Source organism: Aythya fuligula, chromosome 1 (genome assembly GCF_009819795.1).
Source record: "Aythya fuligula isolate bAytFul2 chromosome 1, bAytFul2.pri, whole genome shotgun sequence".
Taxonomy (NCBI): Eukaryota; Metazoa; Chordata; class Aves; order Anseriformes; family Anatidae; genus Aythya; species Aythya fuligula.
In genome coordinates, this window is record NC_045559.1 from 175,946,870 (window position 1) to 175,964,899 (window position 18,030).

Below are 18,030 nucleotides of genomic sequence, written 5' to 3' on the forward strand. Positions count from 1 at the left end.
AACGTTCAGCTGCACATCACAACAAAGCAGCCACAGCACCTTCTATTCCTTGTCCCAGCGGCAAGCATGAAGCTACCCTGAGCAATCAGAAAACACAATCAGGATATACGACAGTGAGGTGGGGTGTTGTGGGAAGACAGAAAAGCACTGGAACTGTTACCAAGTAGAAGGGAGGACTGGTAGCAGAGGGGAAACCCAGATTATTTCCATAGGAATATCAGAAAGGGATGTGTGGTTGTAGGGCAACAGAAGCTGAGAGATCAAGCTTACTATATTAGTTGGGTGGCAGCCAAGAGAACTGAAAATCTGAACCAGACATCGTGAATAAAGTATTCAGCTGTGTAAATTTCCATTACAGTGATTAGCCCTGGTCTTTCATAAGCTGTAGCTGTCTGTAAAGGGCCAGCATAGCATTAGGATCTTATGGGATCCTTAGGAACTTACACTGTAAAGTCTTTGAGCAGGGACAGAGCACAGCACACTAAATAATGAGCCAGTATAATATAATAGAAGAAGTGTGCAGGTTTGACTTTAGTGAGGAATTTGTTGCAGGTCTACACAATGTTCTCGAAACTTGATATATGTGTGCAGAATGACACCATTAAAACGACAGGCACATAATTTGCTAAAAAGACTGAATAGAGAAAGCAATTATTAATAGCTCAATTTTGAGCTGGGAGGAGTTGTTACATCTGTCCTGGGAGACTCATTCTGGGTCCAGTATTATTCATTACTCTCCATAATGGCTTGGAGAATTGTGTGGAGTGTATGTTAATCAAGTTGGAAGACAATAAAAATCTACACAGGACTGGTAACACTTTGAAAGACAGGATTAAAATTACTTATGAGCTTGATTAAATAAGTAGGCCAAAAAAGTCACCGATGGCAGAATCTCTCCAAAGAAGTCAAATTTGTTCACATGCATCAAGTGATATTTGACACTGAAATTTGAACTAGAGGTACTGAATTAGTATCAATATCAAAGAAATGCTGCAAGGGAAAAAAGTCAGTCAACATGGCATTGTCCCAGATTTGTTTCAGAGCAATAACTTTAAATAAAAAAACTATACATATATATATATGTATATATATATGTTCCACTCTTTTAACATGCATATCAGGCACTTCCTAGTTTTATCGCACATCCTAGTTTCAAATACACTGTTCCTGAATGTTTTAGTTACTCCAGACAAAGGAGACAGATCCAAGATAACATCAAAATTAGAGTATAAGGTTCGCTAGTGGTTTAGCCTTTCGGTATTATGCCAAGTTTATTTAGACAACAACTCATTAGTTAGGTGCTTCAGATTCCTTACGCAGAGCACAGAGGTTGTGTGTATGCCTAGAGACCGTACTTCGTCCAAGTTGGTTGAGTTCTTGCTAACTGTATTGCTGCATTACAAGGAAGTGATAAATTGATTCAGAAAAGTATAGAAATGCTGCCACACAAAAGACATGCATTAGGTGGTACTAATAAAGAATAGGACAGAGAAATTATGAATTTTATCTGCTTTGATACTGATTAAGCAAAAGATGAACTGTGGTATGTAATTTGGCATAACTTACTACGAAATCTTCAAAACCTGCACCTAGAAAGGCAGGTGTATGTAGGTCAAGTAGTAGGCAAAGACTACAGGTACACCTGTATGTCTGAAATAGTTCAGTGTTACTTTAGGCATCCACCCAGTTCTGCACAGACATGCAGACACCACACTAAAATTATGAAATCCAAGTCAGTCTCAGGGCCATGAGCCCACTTATATTCACAGTTCCATGTTCACACCATATGAAAGGCTGTGGAGCAGGGTTTTCCTTACTAAAGAACGAGCTCCTCACCATTCAGAGCATGGGATGCTTCAGAGGGGTAGAAGGAGTTTCAAAACACCTTTTCTCCCTTCCTATAGTCCTTTATCTTGCTTGTCTACTCAGGACTACAAAAGACGGTCAGAAAGCCACTCTGTTACTATTAAATCCAGAGTACCCAGCACTGCTGAGCAGACGTTGGCTCCCTCAAGCTAGAAATCTGCTCACATGTGCTAAGATTTCTCCTTGTTTTTCAGAGACACCAAATGACCTGGGGAATCAAAGGGGAAAGGAAGCTACTTTCAATAACACCTTCCCTCTTCAAGCAACTGAAAATCAGAAAGAGATACTAGAAGCAAGACAGAACTGTCATATATTGTTTGGAGCAATTTCTCTAGTGAGAGTGTCTTGCACATTTCCAAGACTTCTGAGGAAACATGCAGGCAAATTTTTACATCCCTTACACAGCTGTTGGTGTTCAAGGTTGTATACAACAGAGGATTACCCAGATTAGATATCTCCAAGTTTTTGCTGACTTGGGACCATTGTTTGTAACAATAATTTCTGCCTACTTGACTGCCTGCTTTGTCATCTCCCAGTTTCAAACCCCCCTAAAGGGGAAGATTTCTGTCTTTAGGGTTAATATACCTCACTGCAAGTTTTTACATCAGTAGGAATGCTTGGTTTAGATGTGAAGAGACTAATCAGATGTGCAAAAGGCTTCTTGAGGCAATTAGAATAATGAAACTTTAGCAATACTTTATCTATTCCCTAATTACATTGATACTTACCAGGCTCATTCAAACTGGGATAAAGTCCCCAAGCACTCTACGGAATCACTTTTAGGATGCAGTGAGAAATAAGCTAGATTTTCAATGCAGCAGAGCATCTGCTGACATGAACTAGTTGAGATTTCATAAAGGCTTGCCACCGACTGATGGGTACAGAGCACATTTAAGATTCTGATCTGAACATAGAATATAAATCTGGCTCGTATTTATCAGAGAGAGAACTGCGAGTAATAAAGGCAGTCCCCTACTATGTAGGATACTCTGCCAATTTATCACAGACAACGTAGGCAATTCACCCAGAAAGACTCCTTGGTTCTCACTGAGTTATGTATAGGCAATTAAAGTCAATTAGAATATTCTAATATCACACTATTGACAGCACCTGGAAAGTTGACAGAAAAATATTGTACATTCCACAATTTTGCTTACCCGTGCTGTTGATTCTGGGCCACGATTAGCAAGCTGACAGGAATCACTCTTTGGCAAGCCCAACTCCAATCTGTTCAATAATTCATTGGTTTTGCTACAAAGAAATCCAATCCAAATAGAATTGTTAGTGCTTCCATAAAAATAAATACAGATTTTTATTCCACCCTTGGAATCTAGACTAGACATTTTATCATGTGACTGCTGAAAAACATCACAGGTGGAACAAAAGGTTATGGGAACAGACAGAATGAAAGGGGACGGAGGAAACAGAACCTATATTGTGGATAAGACATTTGCTGGGAGAATTTTTTAAGCAAATAGTTTTTGTCATTTGCATATTTGCAGTCTATAGGGGCTATGCTTTCTTTCTGCATGGTAAAAGCTCCTAAAATACAGACTCACATACCATTGGACTTCATTAGAATGCAAGTGCTTCACTGAATTGTTGCAAATCCTTCTACCAGCTCCATAAATCTCAGACAAGTAATTTAAAAGATTATTTTAAGGCATTTTCCTTCATTGTTAATACAATGCACCCTTACAACATATTACTTAATCAGATAGCAAGACTTAAAACCATTTTGTAGCATTAAAAAAAAAAAGCTTGTCTTTATTTGAAAAAGAGTTGCACAACATTGTCATTCCTTATTCTGGTGAGGACAATTTTATTTTTCCAGTTGCATCCCTTATAAACCATATTTTCAAAGTAGCATCCTGTCTCTCACAGTTTCTTAGAATCAAAGAATGGTTTGGGTTGGGACCTTAAAGATCATCTAATTCCAACCCCTCTGCCATGGACAGGGACACCTTCCACTAGACCAGGTTGCTCAAAGCCCAGATAAGCAAAGTCACAAAGAACAACATATATGCTAAAAGCAGGAGTTTTGGTACTGTGATCAGGAATCAGTTTCTTAAATTGCATGTCCAGGCATATATATTCAAGTCCTTGCTCACTCAAAAGAGTAGAGTTAGAGGCAATTTTATTTCTGTATACAGCTTTGCAAAGCATGAAAGTACTTCAAGAGGGATTCAACACAAAGATTTACTTTCCTGACAGGGCAGCCAGCTAACTCTGTGGGGGAGAAGATGCCAACAGCAAAGAAAGCTACTTAACCTTGCACAAAAAGCCTTGTCTGCCAAATAGTGATGATGACTAACTGCAGAAGCAGACTTAAAAGTGTTTTTATCTTTCACTCCATGTCCTGAAACAGAGAGTAGATGCAAAATGTTCTGCTGGTCAGTGGGTGTATTGAGGAGAAGTGAAGAAAATGAAAAGGAACCTACCTACAAGTTCTTCTGTGCTACTCCACAGAATATAAAACCACATTAGCTATTTAAGTACAGAGGACTTGCTCACACTGTAACAAACCATGCCTTTAGAGTCTTGGCATTCCCAGTTCACTCCCTTTCCTTCATTACCTGGGAAGTTATGATAACCTCAGCCAACGCACAATATAAAAAGAACCAAGTGAAACACAAGAACACAAGTTTCCCTGATCTGTAAAACACCTATATGTTAAAGGAATTAATAGTATCTTCTTATCCAAGCTTTATGCACACACTTTTTTTTTTTTTTTTTTTTTTCAGGATAAATGAGTGGTAGAGTGATAGAGTGGTGAGATTGCACAGAATAATTTTGTGAACTTGAAGTTTTAAATTGCAGATTGTGTTTCTACCTATGCTAAAATAACTATTTATTTCTACACCAGAAAGACTAAGTACTCCTACAGAAAGTCTGGACTTTATCTGAGAAGGTTGTAGCTCTGTAAAGAAATATCTGGCCTCTTGGGGGGTATATCTGGACGCCTTAATTCCTTACAGATGGTAAAAGAATGACTTGGGGTATGCACAAGTTCTCAGTACTTGCATAAAAAGGAGGTGGATGGCTAAGACATTACTCTCCCCAGATCAGCACACTGTTATGTGAAAAACTAACTCAGTTTCAGTATTAGAAAAGATGCTTATGAGAGTGGAAGCAAATAAAGTTTCTCAGCAAGAATGTGTACTGCTTTTGTGTACAGAAGGCATCTCACTACACCACATTAAGTGATACAATAATAATGTTTTCCTATCACAGCAAAGGGACTCAGATTTCTGAATATGACTGAAGACAAACTCTGTCAAGTCAGTCATCTATGTTAATTCATTGTGTATTGTCTCTATGAAAACCCAGCAGAGCATCTTGAGATGCCAGACTGTCAAAATGTTGTCTGAATAGTACTTTTCATAATATTAATCCTAAAGTCATAATAATGTAGAGCATAACACAAGCCATGCTGCAGGGAATGGGGGAAGTCAGAGAGATGACAGTTCAATTAACGTTCCAGAGAGGAAAGCATTATCTCCAGAAGGAAATCAGCATATCAAAGTGTCCATAGGTATTTCACATGCAGACAGTTGGAGCAACATCTCACTCTCACTTGCTAAAACTTCAGGGGCTAATCAAAAATGCTGATAAAATATGGTCCTCTAAAATAATTAATATGAAGGAAAGAAGAAGATGAACTGAAGAATTGTGCCAAGCATTATTCTGCAAACAACAGCCTCCTTATATTCTTTGAAAATAGTTAGGCGGAAGGAAATACAAAATTTAGACAAAGCAAGGAGATGGCACCGTCCTAACAGGCTGATAACTTGAGCTCTTAGTTCCCCAAGATATCAGGCTGCAGGGAAGAGAGCAGTGTTTAGAAGCACTGGTTAAGCTGAGGCATTCTTACAAAAATATTTTGTGTTTTGTGTTTTGTGTTGTATTCTGTACTTCTGTTTCCCATCACACAATTGGGAACAAGCCTTTTGCTACACTAATTAAAATAGGCTACTCCCATACTGGTTTAATAGCACCAGGCAATGGATAGCACCCGTAGCAATGGGAACTCAGCCATCTGCATTATGGTAACAGTTTCTGGCATAGTTTTGACCTGTTCCAAATAGTACTTTCCCAAATAGCTGTTGGCTGCTGTCCGGGAACTAATATTAACCACAAGTATCTCCTATAAGGCTCTATGGATGCAATTGCCCCATTTTGGGAGGTAAAAAAAACTTTGCTAGCAACAGAAACAGGCAGCCTCAAGCCTGTTGGCCTCAAAAGTGACAGTGATTGACAGTGTTAAATTTATTAGCACTGATGCAGCTGTGGTGGAGTGAAGCACTGTCAAGCTTGGGATTGAAAAACTCTTAAGAGCTGTCATGGGAAAATCCTGACTCTGTTGCCAGTAACATGTTGAGTAACATGGGGACAGTGCGTGACCATTGAAGTCAGTCCATGTTGTGACTCTTCCTGTGGGTCCTTGGATATAACACTTTACATTTCACAACTGTTCTTCAAGCTGAGTCTTTTCTTGTGCACCTCTTACAAGCTGTTACTTAAAAACTTATGCTTGAAGTGCAACAAGTACATGTAGAGTGTAGAAACGTGAATCTGTTAGGTATTCCACTGAGAATGGTGTAATTTAGGGATTTAGAGTAGTATATCCTACAACCTCACGAGCTACATCTAGATCAGGGAATCTACATGCATTTCAAATTTTGGGGTACTAAACATGTGTGCTCTCCACATTACCACTGAGGTAAGACAAAGGGGTGGATATAAAAGCCTGAATGAGCCTAGGTTCATTTGGCATAGAAGATGAAAATAATTTTTCTTCCTACAAATATAGTTCTTGGCTTTAGGTCCTTTTCACAGACTAACATTAAAAATGCATCAATTAAAAAGGCCTCTCATAATTTCATTACCACTTTCCAATGAAACCAGTGGCAGTTAATTCTTCTGCTTTAATTGATGGATATTGAAATGCCAGAATGTAGAAATATATACCAGCTTTAATGCCAGTGCTTTAAAAAAACAAAGCACAATATTGTTGTATATATCATAAATCTATTTATTTCTCCTGACAATTTTAAAAAGATAATGGACACTTACTGCTGCTGAAAACAAGACAGTTCCTGAGCTCTTTGGTTTCTCAAGCTGCAGGATCTCCAGCATTACAATTCTACTCTAACAAATGTCTGTAAGTATGCTAAGAGGCATTAAAAAAAAAAAAAAAAGTAGTAAAAAATAAGAATAAACAAGCCTAAGCCAAATAAATCATTATATTCATTTCAGAGATGAAACAACCTGAGTGGCTAAGACAACAGAAGTAGCATCTCATGTTGGATGACACAGGCACACCAGGTTCCAAATTCTTGGCCAGTGTGCAATGCTGAAGTGACTTTTCATGCTTTCCCTCCAATTCTACTGAAAAATTAAGAACCATGAATAATGCATACACAGTGTTAGTTTCATACCTCACCATTCACTATGTTTTTTAAATAGTAAAAGGACTCCCCTTCTCAAAAACAAAACCCAAAACTTAATTTAATTCAAGATGCATCTTTTTTTGCAGCACCAACAAGCATACCTGTACTTCTCCACACCTCAGAATATTTAATTGGCTAAGCATAACAACTTCATCTACTTTTGCAGAAATTAAGATCTGTTGCTTAACACTACATAAGTCTACTTGCAAGAAAAGCTGCTATTCACTGCAGTAAAGTCCACGGGAGGTGCATTCTTACCAGAGGCCTAAAATTAGCTAGGTTAGGCCAGGCCCAGACAACCAACAGACTGAATAGAAGAAAACTTGGAGGTCTAAACCCTTCTCTTGCTCCTTCCTCAGCTACAGCTTTGCCTTGTGCACTACAACTCAGTCACGCATCTGCTATGACCAACAAACCAGACTGGCTGGAGCTAGGGTGATTGCTGCTCCTCTGTCTCATGGCCTTACAAGGGCCATCAAAATCAAAAGTTAAAATAGCAGAAATTCCAGAAGCTGGCCCAAAGGTAGATGAGATGACTGCCCATTTATGCAGCTTTCCCATGGCTTCCATGTCAGGAGATAAAGACTCCAAGCAGAGCTGTAGTTGGGATTTTTGCAGATGAAAATAATTTGCTTAAGTGTGAATGAAGTTAGAGGCCAAAACCAAGATCTGTGAAAACAAATTCTACCAAATGCACATACTCCAAAATTAAGCCATTAAGAAAGTTATTTTTAAGAAAAACACCTCCATCTGTTGCCAACAAGCATGCCCTCAGCTCTACATGGATTCTCGTTCTTTACCTCAACTCTAACCCACACACAGAGGACAGAATCCACTTCAGTGTAAGAAGAAAATAAACATTAATAGTGTGCAAAGTTGTCAGCATGAACTGATAGGTTTTTTTTTGTTTGTTTGTTTGTTTTTTGTTTTTTTTTTTTTTTTTTTGGTGAGTACATGCGTGGAGATTCATCTTTTGCTGGAATTTATAAGCCGTAAGACTACAGAGTTGAATAACTAACCCATTAAGTTCCTGTGTGATGTAGATGGCTCTTCCCCAATGCACTTTCCTGGGAAGAAAAGCTATATTCTGGTTATGTAGTTTACTTGCTTCATGCAGTATTCACAGACTTCACTGGGAGTAATGCACAAGCATGCCAAGGAGGACTTGCACAAATCTAATAATAGTGATCAAAATGGTGCTGTCCTTGGCTGGTAGCCATTCTTGCCTGCAAGTCTTTGAGCATGAGGTCTAGGGAATAAGAACAAAAAATGTGGCAATTGTTCATTTTAGGTATAAGGCTTGAAGAAAGTAGAAAAATAGTAATAAAAAATAGGAACTTTCTCAGCAGAATTATTTTCATCACTTCCCACTCACACACAAAACTATTTTTTTTGTGTCAACCCACTTCCTTTTTTTGTTTTCCTGACAGAATGAAATAATGCTACTGAGCTATTTTTTCCTCCCACCGACTCATCCAATAATCTTGGAAGTTATTTTAGACATCAAGTTTCATTTATTATCTGAAGCAATAAGCATAAATCCAGTTTTAAGGAAAATGCAGTTTTGTATAAGTCTATTGCATAGATCTTCCATTCTGTGTGCTCCATCTGCATGTGCAATCTGCTTCTATATTTTCAGCCAGCTTGCATGGGCAGATTAATGCATACAATTAGAAAGCAACCTCACAGGCGTTCAATAAACTGCCTTCATTATTACACTCAAGAGAGTCCCTTTGGATGTCTATAAAAGCCTAGTTTTCTGCCTGTTAGCTAAATAATTGACAACGCTTAAAATAATCAGGAGCAAATGAACAAAATGAAGACCATTGTGGTGAAAAGAAGCAAACAAAAGATTCTCAAGGCTGAAAACCTTTTTGTGTGAGCCCTCTCACTCTCTTTAGCAACCTACATTGAAAGTCTGGTCAGGTTTACATTTGCACTTCTGTGGGGAAAATTTGTTACCAGCCTGCTGTTTGAACCACACATCACAGAGGACTGAAAACTGGCAAGGACGCGAGTATTTATCCTGTAAAAATAGATAAATAAATAAAAATTCTGGTTTGATTCAGGTTTTATTTTCTTGCATTTTATGACTTTTGAGAAAACTGCTTTGGCAGGCAAGCATATATCAGCTTGGTTTGGTGAAGCTCCTGTTCTGTGTTTGGAATATGCACTCAGAGGCACTCTGGCAAATTGCGTTTCCAGTTCCAAATTCTGTGCTGAATATATCAAGCACACACATGTACCAGAGTGCAACAGTGCCAGGAATTTTTACAGGAGTGCAACCTTCACAAAAAAAGTGACATGCATGTATAAAGGCAAGGGTGAAGTTGTACCACTGCCGTCATGTGCTATTAAAAAGAAACCCTATGTGTAGACTGCTTTTCCCATTACATAAATTGGTAGATGGCTATTAGAAATGCAGTGGACTACATCCAACGCTACAGTTTCTGGGAAGTCAAATTCAAATTAAGTGAAAGCACCTTATCAGAGAGCTGGGCTAAAACCTTATGGAAAGATAGCCTACAGTTCAGGCTCAGATGCACACAGCTTACACAGAGCATTCATGCAAGCCACAGAGAAAAGCAAGTCACGAGCTGTCCATCCCTTACTGTTGTTTAAATGACAAATTTTGTGTCCTAACTAAAGAGGGACATTCTGAAAAGTCCTGGGCCAACCATCTAACCACTTCTTCATTCCCATTTGTAACATTACACTCAGTCCTTTCCTCACAAGGATTAGGTAATTGCAAAGCATGGACTACACATTTATTATCTTTTAATGCAATCTGACAGAAATACAGCCTCTACCACAGGCCATCAATGTAAAATGCATCCAAGACACCATTACTCAGAAGAAAGGGCTCCATTTCCCATATAAGTAGCTTTCAGTAGGGAAGTGTGCACATACTCTTTATTTTCTAGATCTGGTATCTGCAGAGGCAGAGCCACAGCAATGCTATCACCAATAAATCCCTCAGGTGTTAGCACCAACCACAGCAATCCTGTCATGAAGCAATTCCTTCAGCCCAAAGTCTGCTCCTGAATGTTGTTTGGACTTTTTATACAAAGCTACTTTAGGACATACCTTGTGAGTTTTACTCAGTTCAGTCGCCTGGACTTTCAGATAGAGCCTTCATCCAGCTGTTCCCTCAAAAGACTCGCAGCCTTTTCCCCAACACTCTGCATGCATGCCTAGACCTCATTCTTGCAAGAAGACACTTACTCAAACAACTGTGATAACACATGCAGTTGACTTTTAAGGGCCAGCTCCACAGAAAGACACTAGCAAAGGTTTCAGGAGATAGGAAATACCTGCAGTCTGCAGGCAGAGGACAAGGCAGCAGGCAATTTTTCTTTTTGGCATTTGCTTATTTCATGTATACACCCTTTGAAAAGGGATTTCACTGAGAAGTTCGTGTTTTTAATAGTGACAGGAATTTAATCAGAACAAGGAACTTCTGGGCAGTATTATGCTTTATTTGCAGAGCATGCTAATGACACGAGAACCATATGTGCCTTTCCATATCAAATACAATCAGCATTTCATACCAGAGAGGTATTCATCGGGCTATACCCTGTGGAGAAAGATACAGCTGATGGTGGCGATCAATTTAAAAGGTTTCCCAGCTAATGAGACCATTGGTAGGCATTGATCTCCCCAGGAAAACACTGATGTTGCAGCTAGAGATGCTTGCAGAAGACAGACTAACAAGGCAGCTTATTTTTTGAAATGGCTCTGCAGACATGGCTTTGCAGAGGTCACTGCTTTATATGCAGTGCATGACCTCTCCCGAGCAGGGAAGGAAATCAAAATATTCTAGCACAGACAGTAAGGAAAGGGGCACAACCTCATATTTGTTCTCTTTGCCACTCGACACAGGCTCTTAGATGATGGAAGTAATGAGTCACTCATTTTTGCATAGTGCACAAAAGCACACAGCTGCTTTAAATACCAAGCACTTTTCTAATAAATAGCAGTGCATCAGTTGGAGTTACTACTTATCTGAAGTGTCACACAACATCTTCCCATTACTATGGGATGGTGTGCTCCGAAACACCAATGTGTCTTACCAATGACTTCAACATCTGGTAGTAAATCCATTACTGCTCAAGTCCTCCCTTCCTCTCCCCATCAGGGGATTTCATTGTACCAGGGAAGGCAGTAATGTTATTTTGTACAATATGAAATTTTTTCGGTTAACCAAAATTGCATTCGCTGTAGGTAGGCTTTCAGCTCACCTCTTTCAGTACCTTCAGGACTCTCCTGGTATATGTTTAATAAACAGTATATACAAATAATCTTTTGACAGCTAGACATCTCTGCTGCAATGGAGCTCAACAGTCCACCTTTAATTTCAGTCACGTCAGTCAGTTTGGTTTCCTGGGATGACTCCAGCTGAACACTCACAATGCTCTCTTAAATCAGTGGACAGAGTGGCTGCCAGCCAGTCTCCTCTCAGTGCCCAGCCAGCCTGAGCCCCTGCTACACCTGGGGACAGACTGACTGCCCACATAAAGGTGTTCCAGAGCATTTGGAATTGCTTTTGACATGACCAAGCTTACTTTTAACAGAAAAAGCACTAACCAGCAGAATTCCTTTCACCCTAAGGGGAAAAAAAAAATAAATGAGGAGATGAGGGGAAAGGAGAGATGTGTCTCCATTCATGACTAAATAAAACTTAAGACAAAAACAATAAAAAAACAGAATTAAAAAAAAACAACACACACACAAAAACAAAACAAAACAAAACAAAAAAACAGGAAGATAAGGACCCTCACAATGCCCACAGGAAAAAGCAAGTCCCATAACTAAGGACCCCGTTCTGAAAAGATTTCATGAGGCTGTTTCAGGGTAGGCTCAAAGAGCATGAATGTATCTCTCAGCAAAAGGCAGAGATATAAACATTTTGCAGGGTCTTCAGAAATCCTGAGGAATCAGGGTATGCTGAGGGGAAATCCATGCTGGGACAAGCAGAGGACAAACTGCAGGCAAAATGCCAATACATAGAGATGAACATTAGCAATATATTTTAGGAAAGAGCTGTACCTAAAGCTAAACAGGAAGAAATAAAAGAAAAATGTCAAGAAAGGCTGAGATCAGTGAGAAATCTCTAAAATGTCTATAGATTAGAGAACATAGTCTGGGCAAATGATGAAGGAAGTGGAGCTTCTAGCATGGGACAAAACTGACTTCTCCAAAGGTCACAGAGGAAGAAAGAGCAATCAATCATGCTAGAAACACAGGTGAGTAATTTCAAGAGTCAAAGATAAAAAAAGGTAAAGGTGACTGAACAGCACTGTGTGTTAATTATGTGATAGTATTAGTTTGGATCAGTTAAAAATAAATAAATAGGGTAGAGTGAATTAGCAAGGCAGGAACTTCATTGCCAATGGAATTAATTATGTCAGGACTTAAGCCCTATCTAAATCTGATATTAAAGAGAGATTATTGGGAAACAGGTCTTCACTGCAGATCTCTACATCTAAGCTGTAGAACTGTAGTGAATGTAGAGTCCTCATTTTTTTTCCATGTGGGTTAGATTTCTTTACTATTCACTAAAATAAATGGGTGGAGATGTAATTTAGATACTGCTTTGATAATTAGTCTTGGATTGAATGATCACATATTGATTCAGTTAGAGAAAGAAAGCACAAAGTCAGTCTATAACTCACAGTTTTTGCTTCAAAGTGTATGCTTTGAGAAGCTAGGAGAAATCTACTGAACCAAAGAGCTCACAGGATAAGATATGGAGGAGGCTTGGAATATATCAAGTCAAAAAAAAAAGTGAGAACAACAACAGAAGCCAAACCCTTCCTGATCCCCAGACCAGCCAAAAGAAAAACCGTCCAACCAAGCAAACAAACAAGAAAGCTCAACCCCCCCAAAACCAGAAGGACAAGAAAATGAGGTCATTTAAATAGTAAGTTTCAAATCTTACTCACTAATATTGATCTTCAAGGAACATCTCTCTTCTTTGCATTTCTTGTTGCCTTTTTTTAACTTCAAGTCTCTCTGCCTACAACATTAAAAACAGGAAAACATACTTGAGATTTCTAGTCAGCAAGAAAAAAAATATTGATTATTTCAATTCAAGCAGTTCTGTATTCTAGTTCTCAAAACAACAATAGCAGTAGGTGGGTGCACAAGTGACCCCATCCCCAATTTTATAGTATTCAAGCATGACCAAACAGCTCCTACTAAACTCATCAAGAAACTAGTCTGAAAATAACACCATGCTCCTGGCTGATATGTGTACCCTCATAAGGGGCCTTGTGAACCTTAATGACTCTCACACCACTGTTAGGACCACCTCTCCTAACATCTGGTGCAACACGTTCTAGTAAGAAGGTAGAGGATGAGAACCAGAGCACAAAAGCCAGTCATAGCCCTGTAACACTGAAAGGACAATGATTCAAGAAGATGGACCTGTGGCCTTCAGGAGCATCAGGTACTGGTCAGTTTGGATAAATGTTAAGGCTGATGAGGATGTGAGACATTTAGGCTCATCCAGTGTTATCCATTTATGCTTATCCAACTCTACCTCAGATACTATGTCCAGTGCAAGAGTCAACCAAAGTCTCAACACACAAAAAAGAAACATAAAACTCATGGGCAAATCTGGATACCACAGAAGCGATCAGGTCCTTTAACATAAAATTGCACAATTTCCAGTGGAAGGGTAGTCTGAGCTACCCCATCCCTCAAACTGAAGCAGAATAAAATGTTAAAATAGAGCAGAAGCTAGAGAACTTTCTGCAGCAGCAATATGTAGCTCAAGCTAAATTCCAGTCAAAAGGAGGCCAGCCAATTTTTTTTTTTTGACACGCAGGCTGTAAGTAGGTCCAGTGGGAAGAGCAGTCAAAAGGCAGTTCAGTGTATTAAAAGCAACAAATCAGAAGTGCCAAACCGTGATTTCAGCCCTGCTGTATTTTGAGCACAAGGCTCCCACTCTGAGGTTGGTGGGGGGATGCTGCAAGGAGAGCGCCTATCTGAGGCTCAGAACAGCTAGCACCACATTGAGCAAGCAGGCACTGCCACCTCCGACTGCCACTCTGCTCACCTCCCACCTTCAGATGAAAAAAAAAGCAATTGTTTCGTAACCCAGCAACCAGACCTTGCTCTAAACAAAGTGCCCTGGAAATTTCAGAAAATACCTTAAAGAAATGAGAAAGGGACTGTAGCTGGGAATGGCCCGTTTGGGCAGAGCCCCAAACGAGAGATGACACTGGGACCTGGGTGGAGGTGTTGTGCAAGACCAGGTAGAAAAGTGTGTATATGTGTGTCAGGGGATGTAAGGAAGAAAATTGATGTTAGGAATATGACTGTAACTCCCCCACCCCATCATTTTCTTTCTGTAGTACAATCAATAGCATTTCAGAAAAATTACAATTTACTGCCAGTCACTCGATTACTTTGCCTTCAGTGATTTCAGGGTGGGCATTTTTTAATTGGATAAAGAATGACTGTCTGGAAGAGATTTGCCTAACAAGTGCAAATTCCTTCTCAGCATGTGTTGGATTAAGAAAAAAAATCCTGTCAGATGTATGCAGACAGGAAAAGAGCCACTGTGTTGTGTAACAATGATATAAACTGTTGAAAGACAAATGACTTAGAGGTTGTTATTTGGAAAAAGGCAATGGGAAATTAAACAAAAGAACAAAGACAAATCTCTGAATAAGGTGTCCTATTGCTCAGGCAGTTGGGATGTCGAGACAGTAGTAGAATGTATGAAGTACTGACATAACTAAAAGAAAACTCAAATTAAAGTAAGGCATATCACCCCACAATATGAGTAAATTTTGACTGCTTAAAGAATAGCTTATTTGCTCTTATCCCATCCATCCAGAGACTGATGATTTTTTAGGCAGAAGACTCCCATCCATCTGTGCAGCTTAACAACTTACAAGGGAAGAAAGGAAAGACAAAGAATCCGATGGCATCTACTGTTGGCAAAGGTGATGCTGATACCCTCATGGCATCAGTGAGTTCCCAGACTTTTCACAATCACTGTTCAACAATGAAATCTGGTGCCTTCACCTCTGAAAGACTGTTTGAAATGGGACCATCTTGCAGGCCTTCTTTAAGTTCAAATCCAAATCCCGCTGGAGTTGCCCTGCTCTATCTCCGAGATAGGACAACACAGTAATAAATATAATCCTTCAGTATCATATCCACTAGATAAAAAAGAAGGAATATCCTCCAGCTGTTCTCCCAGCAGGAGGCTGCCTGAAGAAAATCCAGGCATATTCAAATTACTTACTTGTGGCTGGTGCAACTGGTTCCTATTTCGGAAGTTTACTCTGAGACCCTTGCTTAGGATGCATACAAATGATGGGAAACGGGACTCAGACATTCTCTAACTAATGACAATCTATCAGTAGACATTGCCAGAGCACTTCACATTTGGCATGGTCTTCAAAAACAAAGCCAAACGTGGAACAGCTGTGATATTGAAGGTAAACATGTTGAAAAGCATTAGCAGAAGGTCTGTAAAGTGCCTGGTCTTAACAAATTCCTGAAAAAGGCCATTTGTGATGATTAACACAGTCAAATTAAAGAGCACACGATTTGATAAAGAATAAAATGAAATTACAGTTTGTTCTAAACAGGACAGTTTCTAAAGATGGCAGGATCATTACTATGCAATGTAAGAGTAGAAGTGAGAAAGTGGCATTCAGTAAAATTACACTCAGCCTTTTTACTTCAAATCTTCTAACCTTTTCATATTTAGTCAACATTTAGAATATACACAGGAAAGGCTAAAGGCAGGATAACAGGAACAGAGGCTGAATGACAGGAAACAGAAACATGCAGCACACTGAAGTTACGCTATTTGGTATACAGAAAGCTTAAAAATCAAGAAGCCAAATATCAGCCACTTGTTTATTTTCTTGGGAATTTTGACAGTCCTTTCATCCAAAAGACTCAAAGTAAGTTATAGCTCAGTCTGGTCAAAATCTGTCATGTGAAAACTGTACAAAAGACACCAAGCTGCAGATGCCTGCTACTAATGAGCAAATAACAACACTGCTTCTCCCGTACTCCCACACTGTCTGCAGATCAGACACATATCTCAGCACTAGGGAGAAATACAGAAATAGGAATTCCCTTGCTAACATTACAAAATCTCTCCAAAATTATTTCTGTGAGCACTCAGAGCTCACTAGCTTACGCGAAAGGAAAAGACAAACTCATGCAACCCTGGGTTACCCCATGAAACAATCAAAGCAGTCCCAGGACGATATGGCTGACATTGAGCAAAAGTAATCCCAAATCCCTGCTCAATGCTACACACAGAGACTGGTCTTGTGGTATATAGAATGGTGGGGGAAGGATCCCCCTTCTTTTCTTTGGCAGCTGGAGAGAGACAAGGTTGATGCCAAGAGTGTTGCTATTCCAGCATCTACCCTCATGGTTAATTAAAGAACAACAGAGACAGGCAGGTGGACTCATACATGTGGTCATACAGACCTTCCACATTTGGGTACAGCTTAGGCAAATACCCATTTTTCTCTTGGTCACAAAGATAAAGGAAGAGTGGATGTTGCTTTTCTGTAAAAAACTAGTATTTAATTATTGACATAAACAGCTCCTAGGTTCACAGGCAGCATTGGGTTACAGCACATCGTCCTGAGAGTCACGGGAGAACTCAGCTGAGCACCAGCACCTGTTCTTGTCATGACACATTAGTCTGTAGGGCTTCACCATTCAAGTTTGTTGGCAGAGTAGCTCTCCAACTGTGGAAGTTTCAGGGTCCCTGACAATAAAGGCAGATAGCCTTTCAGACCATCAGTTTGTTTTGTTGTCATTGTTGAATTAATTATAACCTTGAGCAAAAGAAGGACTGCCCAGGAAGAAGGCGGCTTGTGAATTTGCAGAAAGACTTTCTCTCAGCCAATGCCCTTTGGTTCAGTGGTCTACAAATCTATGACTTAAAAAAAAAAAAAAAAAAAAAAAAAAAAGAAAGTTTTAGCCTGTATTAGCCCCCTGTGTTAGCCTATAGTACCAGTACATAAAGCACTAGATCTTTAGGATCCCCTTTCTGTCATGTCTAGCTCTCTGGGTGAGAGATAATCTGGGTGAGATATGCAAATCAACATCTTTCAGTGGCTTTCTAGCATGCTTTTCTTAACCACAGAGTTGCCTTTTTAATATACTAATGTCTTCCAAGCAGAAATCTTCATCAGCTCAATTACTATTGTGGTAGACAACACAAATAAACAAATTCAGATTAAGAGTTCTCCTTCATGCTTCTCAGTTTTGTTTGCTTGCTTTGTGGGTGTAGGTTTATTTATTCAAATTAAACAGTTTGTTTGGCGAAGATGTTCACCATGATGTTGCACTCTTCTTTAGAAGAAACTGATAGTTACAGTTTTATTATCTACAACACCTATAAAGATTTTATAATCTGTCAGTGTGAAGGTAAGGAAATTAAAGAGCATGAAAACAAAACCAATATATCAATATATTTTCTAGGTGTAACTAGAAGTTATTGCAGTCTTGCAACAACTTCTTGTCCAATGCCCATGGGCAAAAAACATATATTTAATAGCTGAATAAAATATAATTAATCCCCTTTCTACCATTGCTATCATCACTGCTTCTGGAGCTATACATGAGCTGGTAACTGTTAAAAACATTTCAGATGGTACTATTTATTGCCCCTGCGAGTTATTGTGTATGGGCTTTTTCACAAAGATTAATGCTA

The 18,030-nt window shown here is 39.2% G+C and overlaps 1 protein-coding gene across 1 annotated transcript in view; it reads right to left on the reverse strand.

Annotated features, from left to right (window-relative positions):
* The window catches only part of EPSTI1 (epithelial stromal interaction 1), a 49,619-nt gene that overhangs the window by 13,552 nt on the left and 18,037 nt on the right, over positions 1-18,030 (reverse strand). Inside the window, exons 6-7 of the mRNA XM_032205230.1 lie at positions 13,265-13,338; positions 3,024-3,117 (exon numbers count right to left, since the gene is read on the reverse strand). Coding sequence (XP_032061121.1) covers positions 3,024-3,117; positions 13,265-13,338 — 168 coding nt within the window. The remainder of the gene's footprint in view (positions 1-3,023; positions 3,118-13,264; positions 13,339-18,030) is intronic.